At 50.7% G+C, this 13,343-nt stretch overlaps 1 protein-coding gene across 3 annotated transcripts; it reads left to right on the forward strand.

Moving 5' to 3' along the window:
- Positions 1-28: 28 nt before the first annotated feature.
- On the forward strand, positions 29-13,252 carry CENPM (centromere protein M). Of its 3 annotated transcripts, none has more exons than XM_082420719.1 (6): positions 29-166; positions 681-760; positions 3,607-3,699; positions 6,303-6,382; positions 7,552-7,643; positions 10,120-10,414. In XM_082420719.1, the coding sequence occupies exons 1-6, from the start codon at positions 110-112 to the stop codon at positions 10,195-10,197; spliced, it is 480 nt and encodes a 159-aa protein (XP_082276845.1). In that variant the 5' UTR covers positions 29-109; the 3' UTR covers positions 10,198-10,414. The 3 variants fall into 3 exon arrangements, with proteins under 3 accessions (XP_082276845.1, XP_082276846.1, XP_082276844.1); XM_082420720.1 differs by lacking the exon at positions 10,120-10,414 and adding an exon at positions 9,409-9,497 and having other exon boundaries at positions 30-166; XM_082420718.1 differs by lacking the exon at positions 10,120-10,414 and adding an exon at positions 12,472-13,252 and having other exon boundaries at positions 33-166.
- The last annotated feature ends 91 nt before the right edge of the window (positions 13,253-13,343 follow it).

Raw genomic sequence — 13,343 nt, forward strand, 5'->3', positions numbered from 1 at the left:
CCGCCCAGGCACTGTCACGTGACCCGCGATTACGCATACGGGGTGGACCACAGGGCGGTTTGAAAGCCCGGCGCGCACCGTACGAGCGGCGGTTCGGCCTGTCCCTGGGATGTCGGTGTTGCGGCCGCTGGACAAACTGCCTGGCCTGAACACGGCCACCATCTTGGTAGGCGTCAGCAGCCCAGATTCGCCCGCCCGCCTTTCCTCCCAGGCTGTGCCTCAGCCGCCAGGTCCCCTGCGCTCTCTGAGGTGCTGGCGTGGGCTATTCTGGCTGGGATGTGGTGGGCCGGAGAGCCACACTCTGAACCAGTCGGAGTAGCTATCCTTCTGAGGCTGAGGGACGTCCCCACCAATAAGTGCGCAGTTTCTGATTGGTGGGGCGGCTGGGCGGGGCGACCGCGCGCGGGGCGGGGTGCCGGGTGTCCAAAACTCGGTTTTCCCGCGTAGAGGGGTCGGACCTCCGGGAGAGACAAGGCCTTTCCAGGAAGGGTCCGGGGAGGTAGTGAGTGCTTTCCGGACAGGACCGGAGAGGGTGCAAACCTCGGGCCCTCTGCCGGAGTCCTCTCGGTAAAAGGGTGCCTCGCGCGCTGGCGCCGGAATCTTGGGTTCGCGGCCGTCCGGGCCCTCCAACGGGACTGCTGTGTCCAGGTGTCAGTCTGTCGCCTTCTCTCTCTGGGCAGCTGGTGGGCACAGAGGATGCTCTTCTGCAGCAGCTGGCCGATGCGATGCTCAAGGAGGATTGCACATCGGAGCTGAAGGTGTAAGTAGCCTTATGCTGGGGGTGTCCGATCGCTGGCCTGGGCGCAAGGGAGAGCGGGGTTGGCGGTAGGGGGGCCGCCAGAGAGGCGGGCACAGGTGGAGCCGGTTGACCAACCCCTCGGAGTCTCCGTCTTAACACGTGATCTGTCCCCGTCCAAAGGCATCCTCCATCACTGTCACACAGTTTTTCTGTTTTCCTCTAGCACGTGTCACTATAAGAAGTTTCCATGTTTCTTTACTTGTTTGCAGTCTGCCACCCCTAGGGACACCAAGGTCAGCCCCTTGAGGGCAGGGACTTTGACTTTTGCTCACTGGTGAATCCCCAGTGCCTTGAGCTGTACTTGGCACAGAGTACATGCTCAGATACCCCCCACACTTGGAGAAAAAGTATCTAAAGTATATTTTATTTTCCTTTTTCTAACTGAGAGGGAGTAGAAACAGCTGCTGGCAGGAGTCAAGTGACTGAATACATGTGGGTGTCCCGGGTAGAAAGATTATGTTCTCTTATTCTACCTAGTATGGGGCATTTCTGGTTCCCACAGAGGAAATACCCTCTAGGTTTGGATCATTCTCCTTCAACATAATCTTTCCCTCAAAATAAAGATTGTTCATATGTCCATCTGTGCTCTACCTATCTTGCCAGGCTCTTTGGCTATAGAACACCAAACACAATAACCAATAATCTCAGACCCATAGCTCAGAAATAGGAAAGGATAAAAAAAAAAATTAATTTGGGACTTCCCTGGTGGTCCAGTGGTTGGGACTTTGCGCTTCCGCTGCAGGGGGCACGGGTTTGATCCCTGGTCCAGGAGCTAAGATCCCGAATGCCATGGGGCAAGGCCAAAAAAAAAAAGTCAAAAAAATTAATTAGCATCAGAGTAAATGGAAAATGTGGACAAAATTGCCTGCATTAAACGAGATGGAAACCATTGGCAAAAAAGAGAGAGTCACATGACTTGCAAAAAAATCTGATGAAGAACCCACTCTGGGAAAAGGGGAAGAAAGCTCCTTTTTGAGTGCTTTGTGCCATTGAGAAATTTAATAGGAACATGAATTTTTAAAAGAAGCGTTCAAAGACCAAATAATAACAGAATGAGAGGAAAAGGGAGGTTGCAGAGCTAAGGACAAAAAAGGTGAAAAATAATACCATATGAGATCTAATAAATACATAGAAACAGCAAGGATCAGAGTAGATGTGGTTAAAGACTTAATTATTTACAAAGAAGAAAGATTTGAAAAATTACAGCAAAAGTGAAGTGTAATAGAAGAAGACTTCCCTGGAATGAGTGAAGAGTTGAATTTGTCCGTTAAAAAGGGTACATATATCTTGTTCCAGGAAAAATGGACAATTATTTACTTCTGAAGTAAATAATTCTTCAGACTTTTAGGCAGGAGAAGCAAATCACCCATATGGTCATCTGTTCATTTGTTGTCAGGTATTTTCGGCTCTCTGCATTTGGAGTATTTGGCAGGAACCAGCTTTGACCTTTTGTGGTTATGTGGCGCCATGTGACTAGTTCTGGCCAATGAGTTGTGAGCAAAAATGATTGTCTATTGCTGAAGCATTTAATTGCCAGTGAGAGGCCTTCCTCAGTACCCTTTGTCTCTCTGATGTTCTAGAGTGGCAACTTCATTAGCTGAGGTCCGAAGTTATGGTTAGAGCAAAATATAAACGTATATAATAATACCATTAATAATAGCAATATAAATGTACATTTGTAAGTTTTGTCCAAATGGTAAGGTAGATTTTAAGAATGCTAATTTTCTCACTTTTCTTAATAATAGAGAATCAATCCCATATAGGTAAAATTAAAACTGTTAAAAATGATACCAACTTACTCATTTTTTCCATAATCTTTTTTTAATTGGGTTCTTTGAGGAAATAATTTCTTGTGATTAAAAAATAATTTATCCAAAGTTCATCTTTTTTTTTCAGTTCTACTTTAGTTATTTTGCTTCCACTAAATTCAGGTAAAATTAATACTATTATCCTATTTTTATTTATTTATTTATTTATTTTTTTTGGCCGCACCATGCCCCTTGCGGGTTCTCAGTTCCCAGACCAGGGATTGAACCTGGGCCACGGCAGTGAAAGCGCTACATCCTAACCACTGGACTGCCAGGGAACTATTTTTCGATTACATCTACTGTATTCTAGTGTCTGAATGTGTATACATTGTGTACATGGAGAGATGTTTAGAAAAATGTTCTAATGTTAATAGTTATTTCTAGGTAACTGAACTTTTAGGAGTATGTGCTTCTTTTTTAAATTTTGTGTTTTGTATACTTTTTGGTATTCTTAAATTATAAGCTGAGGGGTGGGGGGAAGATGAGTAATAGTCATATGTGGAAATGGGCAGAAGTAGAGGATTCAAAAAAACCCTTCAGGTGGGTATTTGACATTCTGAGACTAAGTCCAGGCAAGAATGATGAGGGTGACTTGCCCAAGGTCACATAGCTGATAATTGGCAGACTTGGGATTTGGGGCCACTTCTGTCTTACTCCAAAGAGCTTCAATCTTAACCCCTAAACTTCACAGTCCAACACCCTCCCCCCCTTCTGAGCCTGGTCTCCCTCCTAGCATGCAGTGTAGATGGCTAGCCTCATGCCATCTTATATCCAGAACTCCCTGTTGCCAAGGCAGTTACTAAACTTTCTGGCAGGGAGAGTAGAGCAGGAGTCATCTGGATAGGACCAGCTCTGCCCTGCCCCTGTGCTCACCTGAAAAGTCTTGCTTCAGGTGAACAGGAGAGGAGCTCTTGACAGCCTCTTCCCTGTGACGGGTGGCATGTGAACAGTCATTGTGATGTGGGTACGTATTTAGTCCTGCAATTTCTTGTTTTTCAGCCACTTGGCAAAGTCCCTCCCTCTGCCCTCCAATGTGAATCGGCCCCGAATTGACTTGATTGTGTTCGTGGTCAACCTTCACAGCAAACACAGGTGAGAGCCGGAGGATGGGGGCTGCCGGGCTCAGGTAGACCTGGCTCAGGGATGTGCTGGGACAGTGGCCTCACTTGTGATGGGAAGGAGAGGAGACAGGGAGAGGCTGCCTGGGGTTAACTTAGACCGTGAGGAGTGGGGAGCCAGTGGCCAATGCACGATGTTTAAAAGACACTGATAAATGCCAGCAGTGTCATCTGTCATTTGGCTCTCTGAAGCCTACTGTGTATCCCTGACAGCAGGCACAGACATGAATGAAACAGATCCCTGTCCTCAAGGTCCATTAGGGGAGGAGGCTAGACTTTTGAACAGACAGTTAACAGTACCTGCAATGGGTACTGTAAAAAGAAGGAAGCATGGGGCTGTGAGAGCCCAAACAAGACCTCTGACTCTCAGGACTTAGGTCAGGCTAGACTTCCTGGTGGAGGTGACATTTAAATAGACACCTGAGAGATGACGAGAAATTAGCCAGGGATAGATGAAAGTAAGCAGAATGTTCCAGGTGAAGGGTTAATGTAAAGGGCAGGAGGAGCATAGTGTGTTCGGAGGACTGTCAAGGCCTGTGCGGCGTCAGAGCCCAGTCTAGCGTGGGGCCGTGGCAGTGGCAGCATGGGTGGTGTTGATGCTGGTGGCCTGATCCGGTCTCCCTGTGGTGCTGGCAACCCTGGGGACAGGACTGCAGCCAGCCTATAGGGAGTACCGAAGAAAGGTCTGCCCTCTCCCTCCTGGGGGATAGCTGGCTAAGAGCAGAACACAGGGTCCAGCACAGAAACCAAGGCAGACACCTGGGCCTGTGGTAGGGATCAAAGGAAGGCCGTGGTGGAAACACCTGGGAATCCAGTGGCATAGAGACACCAGATACACGTAGCATCAGGACCAAGTCCAGACCGCACTTCCTGACCAGTTGGAACCAGTCAGCGGTGACTTAGGCCCAGGTGGGGCTGAGAAAGGGCTGAGATCTGCCATGGTTGCCAGAGGGCCCTGGCTCAGCAGATCTGTTGCTCTTTGGGTGAGATCTCTCTGTTCACCAGAAGGGACACTGGCCCAAGTCTTTGGAGAGATCCTGCTTCACAGCCACACTTAGGGGCAGGGCCACTGTTGCTGTTGGCCTCAGGCTGTGTTCATTCAGGCTGAAGCCTGACCTTTGAGATGGCTTTTTGGCCAGGAAACAGCAGGTTCCTTCATCACTCCCTGGACACAAGTGAATGAAAGCCTCAACCCAGAAGGTCAGGGTGCCCTTGCTTAGAGGAAAAGAGTGTTTTCATATGATTGATATGACTTAAAATCGCTGTAATCTTATTGGAAAGCAATTCAGCAATACTTATCTACACTTAAAAAAGACACATACTGTGACCCAGCCATTCCACTTCTAGCATCTGTCCTACAGAAACGTTTGCTTGGGTGTGTAAGGACCTGTGGGAAAGAAAATTCACGCAGCATCTTTCGTAACAGTGAACAACTGGAGACCGTTTAAATGTCCATCACAGGGAAAGTAGTTTGTGGTACTGTGTGGTCATTCCAAAGAATGTAACAGAGATGTTGAACCCAGTTAGACCCAACTGGATGCTTGTACTTACCACTGTCTGTATTTGCATATGAAAAATATTCCAGAAGAATTACACCCCCAGCTATCAGCAACAGTTATCTCTGGGGAGTTGAAACTGAAGGTGGTGCTGGAGACGGGAACTTTTACTTTTTACTTATACACCCGTGTTTACTGTTTGATTATATTACGAACTTGAGTCACTTTGTAATTAAAAGTAGTTTGGGAAATTCCCTGGCAGTCCAGTGGTTAGGACTCCTCGCTCTCACTGCCGAGGGCCCAGGTTCATCCCTGGTCGGGGAGCTAAGATCCCACAAGCCGCGTGGAGTAGCCAAAAAAAATAAAGAAAGAAGGAACTACCATATGACCCAGCAATCCCACTACTGGGCATATACCCTGAGAAAACCATAACTCAAAAAGAGACATGCACCCCAATGTTCATTGCAGCACTACTTACAATAGCCAGGTCATGGAAGCAACCTAAATGCCCATCGACAGATGAATGGATAAAGAAGATGTGGTACACATATACAATGGAATATTACTCAGCCATAAAAGGGGACGAAATTGGGTCATTTGTGGAGACGTGGATGAATCTAGAGACTGTCATACAGAGTGAAGTAAGTCAGAAAGAGAAAAACAAATATTGTATATTAACGCATATATGTGGAATCTAGAAAAATGGTACAGATGAACCGGTTTGCAGGGCAGAAATAGAGACACAGATGTAGAGAACAGACGTATGGACACCAAGGGGAGAAAGTGGCGGGGGTGGGGGAGCGGTGGTGGTGGGATGAACTGGGAGATTGGGATTGACATACATACACTAATATGTATAAAATGGATGACTAATAAGAACCTGCTGTATAAAAAAATAAAATTAAATTAAAAAAAAAAAAAGTAGTTTAAAGATATGAAAGGACAAAGTATTCCTCTAGGGCTGTTTCCTGTCACCCTCCTCTCGTTCTCTGGCCTCTCTGGGATCAGAGGCCAGGCAGCTTCTGCTTTCTCTGTTGTGAGGTTTGTCCTCTGCTTTGTTCTCTCGCCCTGGCCACTGCAGCCTCCGGAATGTTGAGGAGTCCCTGCACCATGTGGACGCCACCTTCTTCCTGGGGAAGGTGAGCTTCCTCGCCACAGGCGGTAAGTGCATCCCTCCCCCGCCGCTCACCCCCTCCCCCGCCAACCCAGGGCAGGCTGCGGCTGGGCCTGTGGTGGACTCCTTGCAAAGGCAGCCTGGGTGATGGAAAAAACATGCGTTTTGGAATCTGATGTTGTCAGTCTTTATAAAGCAAATCTGAGCTGATCAGTCTGCCAAGTTAATTCTGCTGAGATAATGGCTTAGAGGTGCCTAGTGGCTCTCTGTGGCTTTCAGAGTGAAATCCAAACTCCTGTAAAGGCACAAAGTATTTTGCAGTTTGGCCCCTGCCTTCCTGTCTTATCTCCTATTACTCTTCCCTTCTTTGGCTCGGCTTATATTTCTCTGAGACTTGGTAATATTAACAGTGGAAATAATAATAGCTACCCTATATCGAGCACTCACAATAGACCAGACACTGTCCTAAGTGCTTTGTTTCTATATTACTTAATCTTCACGACAGGTACTACTGAAGTAGGTACTATTTTCTCTGTTTTGCAGCGGAGGAAACTGTGGTCACGAGGTTAGGTAACTTGCCCAAGGCCCCGCAGCTGAACAGTTGTAGAGCAGAGATTCACACCTAGAGAGTCATATTCCAGAGCCCATGCCTTTAATGATTATACCATGTGGCTTCTCTCAAATACTTTTTCCTCTTCTTTATCTCGCTAACCCCTATTTTCTGCCTCCTGGGGGACCTGACCAGCCCTGCAGTCTGGGCCCTCAGGGTATCCATCCCACACATGCCTCTGTCAGAGACTCCTAACCCTTCTACCTACACTGGTGGTGTGTCTGCCCCGCCAGCTGCACTGCGAGCTCCTTGCAGGAAGGGCCTGGCACGGATTATTCTCAGCAAGCATTGGTGGATAAGTGAACACCAGGTCACTTCTGTGTATTCATTCATTGAATCTCTGTGGTAACTCAGCAGAGTAGGGGTTGTTACTATCATTTCATAGATGAGGAAATTCATGTTTTTATTGAGCACTCTATCCAAGCCCCTTCAGCCTATTTTCTGATTTGATGGTCTTGACTGCCCTGAAAAGAAGGTAGAACAGGACTGTCACCCCACTGACTAGTAAGAAACTGAGACCCAGAGAGGGGAAATGAACCACTTGGCCCAGTGCTTCCTAGATGACAGCCGTGAAGGTAGAGATTACAGGCCGTGGCTTCTTTGCAGCTGGGCGGGAGAGCCACTGCAGCATTCACCGGAACACCGTCGTGAAGCTGGCCCGCACCTACCGGAGCCCCCTGCTCTTCTGTGACCTGGAGGTGAGGACCCCGAGCACGCGGGTTGAGGGACGGAGCAGTCGGCACACAGTGGGCGTGGCAGGGATGCTTCTTGGAGGCTCGTTGCGTCCCCTAGCGAAGGGGATCCTGATGTGGAGACGAGATCCTCGTCTGAACCCTGGCTCTCCTGCTCGCTGCCCTGGCGTGGGTCACTGTAAGCCTTGGGTTCACACATATAAAATAGGGTGATGCTCCATGTACATCTTGAGTTCTGCTCGTGCACCAGGCACCAGCACCTCTTGCTTTTGCGTTGTTCTCTCTACTCGTAACTAAGTCTTGTGCGTGTACCTGTGGGTCCCTGTTAATATCTCACTTCCCCGCTGGGGTTAAGTGCTCTGAGGCCAGGCATCTTGTCTGCCTCATGAACCAGCAGTAAAGGTGCCCAATGTCCCCCTTACATCCCTGGATTGCAGACCTTGTCTGGTCCCAGCCTGGGGCAGGGGGTCTAGCAGGCAGCAGAAGGGGAGGCTGGGTTAGGTGGGTAGGTGGTTGGATGGATACATATGATATTGGTTCTGCCCTGACTTGCTTCTGTTGGTGTTTCTCACGAGGTGACTGCTCATTGTGGGGTTAGCACAGCAGATTTCTATTTTGCTGTTGAATTTTGCTCTTCAGCCTCTCTTTGTGCAGTACGGAACCTGATGACTTTCTGCTAAAGGGTCCTCAGCAGGAGTTGACGCTGCTGCCTCTGGGCTCCCAGGGCCTGGGCTGCCCCACCCGCACACCAGACCTGCTCAGTTGGTTTTGAGATTCGTTTTAAAGATTTGTGTTTCTGCTCTGTTCTGGGTCTTGCACCTGTTCCCAAAAGCAACGTGATGTTGTTAAGAGGGAACTGAGTCAGTATGTGGTCCCTCATCACCAAGGGTTCTTACTCTGGGGTCTGTGGACCCCTGTAGTCAGAAGGGAGAAGAATTCAGGGGATTTGCGGACCTGGACGAGAAAAAAAATTACTTCTTGTTTTCACTAACCTCTAAGAGAAATTTATCATTGTGAATGTAGGCAAGAGATGTCAGTAGCATTAGCAGAACCTGTGACTGTTAGCAGTGGAAGCGGCGGACATTGCCATGTCCCATGGGGATTGGGGCAGATCTCATTACTACTCCGACACTGCAGAAGTCATTAGACCTGCCCTAGATCTCATTCAGTGCATTGGTTAAGATGTACAGATTTGTGTTTCACATTTGATGACTATTTTAAGAACCCCGACTCGACCGACGCTCTGATCTCACAGGTAGGACCTGAGGCCCAGGGCACCCCTGAGGGGCCTGTCCCTGCAGGCTTTCCTCACAACAGGAGAGGCGAGACGTGCTCACAGTCACACAGCTAGTAAGTCAGCGGAAGAGCCAGGTTGGTGTGCAGCTGTCTCTTTCCTGTCTTAGCGGGCTGACTGTGTGGCTTTGAACAAGTCGACCCACCCCCAACACACACACACACACACACACACACACACACACACACACACACACACACACACACACACACACACACACACACACACACACACACACACACACACACACACACACACACACACACACACACACACACACACACACACACACACACACACAGCCTGCCTTCTCTTGGCTCTGAAGGGGAATCGCCATCTTTGCTCCACAGTTGAGGTGCGCATGGTGGTGCAGTTCTGTGTGTGGTCAGGAGGTGGCAGGCTGTACCAGGTCCTGGGTTGTCCTCTAGCCTGAGAACTTCTCTCAGAAAAGGTCTGTGGCCGACTTTCTATTTCCAGCCAGCAGCAGCCCTGCTGAGAACCTAGACCTGGCATTCTCTCCCACAAAGCACCCAGTGTTTGCACGGTCAGCACTCCTCGTACCGCTGTTGTCCTGTTCTGTCAGCACTCCTCGTACCGCTGTTGTCCTGTTCGGGGCACACTCCTCCGCTTAATCGACTTGGAGCCTCACCATATTCTGAGGGCTTTTCGTGGCAGGAATTATGAGCCCCGTTTTACATATGAGGAAACACCCAGGGAGGTGTGGGATTCGCCCAGTGAAATTATTTCCCAGCTCCGCTGATCGGGTCCTGTGCTGGTCCCTGAGAACACAAATGCCTCAGACATTGGCCCTGCCTCTCAGAATCAAGCAAAATAGACCGACATGTAACATACGCAGCAGCAGAAGGATTTGCAGAGCTTTGGAAGCCTGGCAGTGGAATTCAGTCATTCCTTCCTGTAGGTGACGGGGCAGTCATGATAGGGTCAGAAGTGGGATTTGGGGGCCACGTCTCTGGAGTATGATGTGTGGATGGGAGGAGGCCTGGCCAGAGGCAGGAGGGCTCGGGACGAGGCCGCTGCGGGAAGCAGACTGTGGAATCCAAGTGAGAGCTGCAGCAGTTTGGAGGGATAGTTCAGAGGCAGAGGCCGCAGACCTCAGAGGATTTATTCAACAAGTATTTCTGGACTTCCCTGGTGGTGCAGTGGTTAAGACTCCACCTGCCAATGCAGGGGACACGGGTTCGAGACCTGGTCCATGAAGATCCCACATGCCGCGGAGCAACTAAGCCCATGTGCCACAACTACTGAGCCTGCGCTCTAGAGCCCGTGAGCCACAAGTACTGAAGCCCTCATGCCACAACTACTGAAGCCCACGAGCCACAACTACTGAAGCCCACGTGCCTAGAGCCCATGCTTTGCAACAAGAGAAGCCACCGCAATGAGAAGCCTGCACACCGCAACGAAGCGTAGCCCCCGCTCGCCACAACTAGAGAAAGCCCACGCGCATCAACGAAGACCCAATGCAGCCAAAATAAATTAATTAAAAAAAAATAAAACAAGTATTTCTTACATAATCTACAGTGCGCCGAGCACTGTTCTAGGCACTAGGGAAGCAGCATAGAGCAGAACGGTTTTAAAACTCCCAATTCTGTTCTAGTGGAGGAAACAAAGTGAGGAAGTAGAATGTATGGCATGTTAGAGAATGGAGATGTGACCTGTCAGGTGGTGGTAAAGTGGCAAGATTTACATAGGGGTTGAAGGGGCTCACTAAAAAAAATGACCTTTAAGTAAAGACTTGAAGGAAGGTGCCGTGGAGCCTCCTGGTGGAAAGGCCCACTAGGTTGGAGAAACAGCAAGTGCAAAGGCCCTGAGTTTGGAACTTGCCTGCTGTGTTCAAGGTCCACAGGGAGGTATGGGTGGCTGGAGCAGAGCTGTGGGAGATGAGTCAGAGTGACCGTGGGGCTTTGTGGGTCGTAGGACAGGTGGTGGCTTTCACTCTGAGTTAGACTGGAGCAATGGAAAGTGTGGGGGACACAGCCTGACTCGGGTTTTAAGTGGGTCCCTGCAGCGGTTGGGAGGAGAGTGGACTGAAGGGAGACAGGGGCAGAAAGAAGGAGATGGGCCTGGGGACTGTGTCTGGAAGAGTTAAGCATGGCCTGGGCGCAGTGGTGTCTGGGGAAGAGGGAGATGAGATGGTCTGTGATGCTGGGTGTTTCCAGGGCCGGGCTGACAGATGTGCTGATGGCCTGGATGTGAGACAGGAGAGGAAGAAGAGTCAAGGTTGACTCTGGAGTTTTCAGTCTGAGCAACTGGAAGGACGGGGTTGCCTGTGGCTGAGATGGGGGCGACTGCCGTTTGGGGGACTCCCAGGAACTCCGTCTCGGACACACTAAGACAGGAGTCTGTTAGGAGTCTACCCAGAAGCCAAGCGGGCAGCGGCACACGTGTGTCTAACACTCAGAGGAAAGGTCTGGAGATGCAGTTTGGGCATCCTCAGCAATTAGATGGTTTGAAGGTCACGGAGCTGGATGAGGTCACCTGGGGACCGAGTGTGGGGGAAAGAGATGCAAAGGCCAAGCCCTGGGACCCCCAGCAGTTAGATGTCACACAGAGGAGGGAGCGGCCTGCGAGGTGAGAGGAGAAGCTGCGGAGGGTGGGGTCCCGGGAGCCAGGTGGAAAAGGCCTGTCAAGGAGAGGGAGCAGCTGCGTGAGATTCTGCTGAGAGGAGACTCAGTGCAAGTGAGGCCAGTGTGATGAGGACTGAGACGTCGCCTCTGGACTTAAAACCCAGGATGTCATGGGTGGCAAATGGTGGAGAAAGAGCAGGAGGGCGTGGGGCTGCCTGGTCACCAGCTTGGGTGACTGGGTGGATGGTGGCGCCCTTTCCCCAGTTAGAGAGGGGACGGGGAAGGGGGAGGTGCTTCTGAGGGCACCTGTTGGTCAGGGGAGAACATCTGAGCATCACTGTTGATTCTTCAGCATTTATAATGAGCACCTCATCTGCCCGCACCATCTGGTGCCAGGCCCTAGGACAGTCTTGTCGCCCCGCCTAATCCCACAGCTCCTCTGGGCCCACCAGCCCTTCAGAGGCCCTGATACAGGAACCGTCTGTTGATGGTTCCTCCCTGTCCTCGGAAAGGGCCGCTCTCTACCCACCCCTCCCTTCTCTCCCTGTGAGCGTCTCTCTCAGACAGATCCCAGGGAAGGAAGCCTTTGGGGCCTATTCTACCCCAGCGTTGGTTGGGACTAGCCCTGGTTCAGATCCCAACTCTGCAGTCACTGACTGTGTGCCTCTGGACAGTTGACCTAACCTCGCCCGCCCAGCTTGCTGAGCCTTCATTTCTTCTGGAGCAGGGGTCATCGTCTCTGGTATCCCTGGAGGGTGTTTAAAGGATTCGGTAAGCTGAGGTGGTTGGAAACGGCTCGGCGAGGTGTGGCGCGGACAAGGGCATGGCCATGCTGGGCAGCGGTGCCCTGAGCTGTCCCCACATCCCAGCGCCCCGCTCCCCTGGGCAGCCCGCGGAGCTGCTCCACGTGAGGGCAGCAGGCCCCTCACCGCTGTTCTCTGCTCTTCCTCTGCAGATAGGAGACTTTCGAGCCACCATGGCGCAGCGCCTGGTCCGCATGCTGCAGATCTGCGCCGGCCACGTGCCCAGCGTCTCGGCCCTGAACCTGCTGTCCCTGCTGCAGAGCTCTGAGAACCCCTCCCTGGAGGACCTGTGAGGGCCACCAGCCCCCGGGCTGCCCCTCCCCATGGCTTGGTGCCCGGCTCAGTAAACAGTCACTGTTGCTGGCGCTTGACAGGCCGGGGTCAGCACGCAGTTCCCTCAGGGCCCAAAGTCCTCGAGCTCCAGCGGGGCATGCTGGGGGCAGAGGGTGGGGAGGGAGCCCAGCTGGTGGGACTCCAGCCCCCCTCCCCCTCCCACGCTCACTCCAGCAGAGCCCCAGGTCTTCATCCATCTGACGTGTTCTCTCTCCACTTAAGACTTCAACTGAACAAAGGGTCCGTGGCTAAAAAAAGTTTGAAAATCACTGGTCTCGTCCACCACTCTGATTCTGCAGATGAGCAAACTGACTCAGAACAATTAGGAGTCGGGTAGGGGGAGCTTGGACTCTATGAGCCCAGTCTGACTCTGCATCCTGGCCTTGCCATGCTTATAGGACCTGGTTGTTGCCTCTTGGGGCCTCAGTTTTCCCAGGTGTGAAATGGAGATTGTTCTACTTACCCTGTTGCGTTGTGAGGATTGTATGAAATGGTGGAGGTGAAGTGCCTGAGGTTGTATTACTCTTGCGCTTGTTTGAGTGCTTGATGTATTTCATAATAAACGTGTTAATGCTTACACAGTGCCAGGTAAGCACTTAATGAACAGTTATTTGAACTATTATTTGAAATCACACAGAGCTAAGTTCAAAAACTGGTGCACATCCAGGAATTACACTGTGAAGTCTTAAGG

The sequence above is a fragment of the Balaenoptera physalus genome (assembly GCF_965194825.1).
Source record: "Balaenoptera physalus genome assembly, chromosome: 13".
Classification (NCBI taxonomy): domain Eukaryota; kingdom Metazoa; phylum Chordata; class Mammalia; order Artiodactyla; family Balaenopteridae; genus Balaenoptera; species Balaenoptera physalus.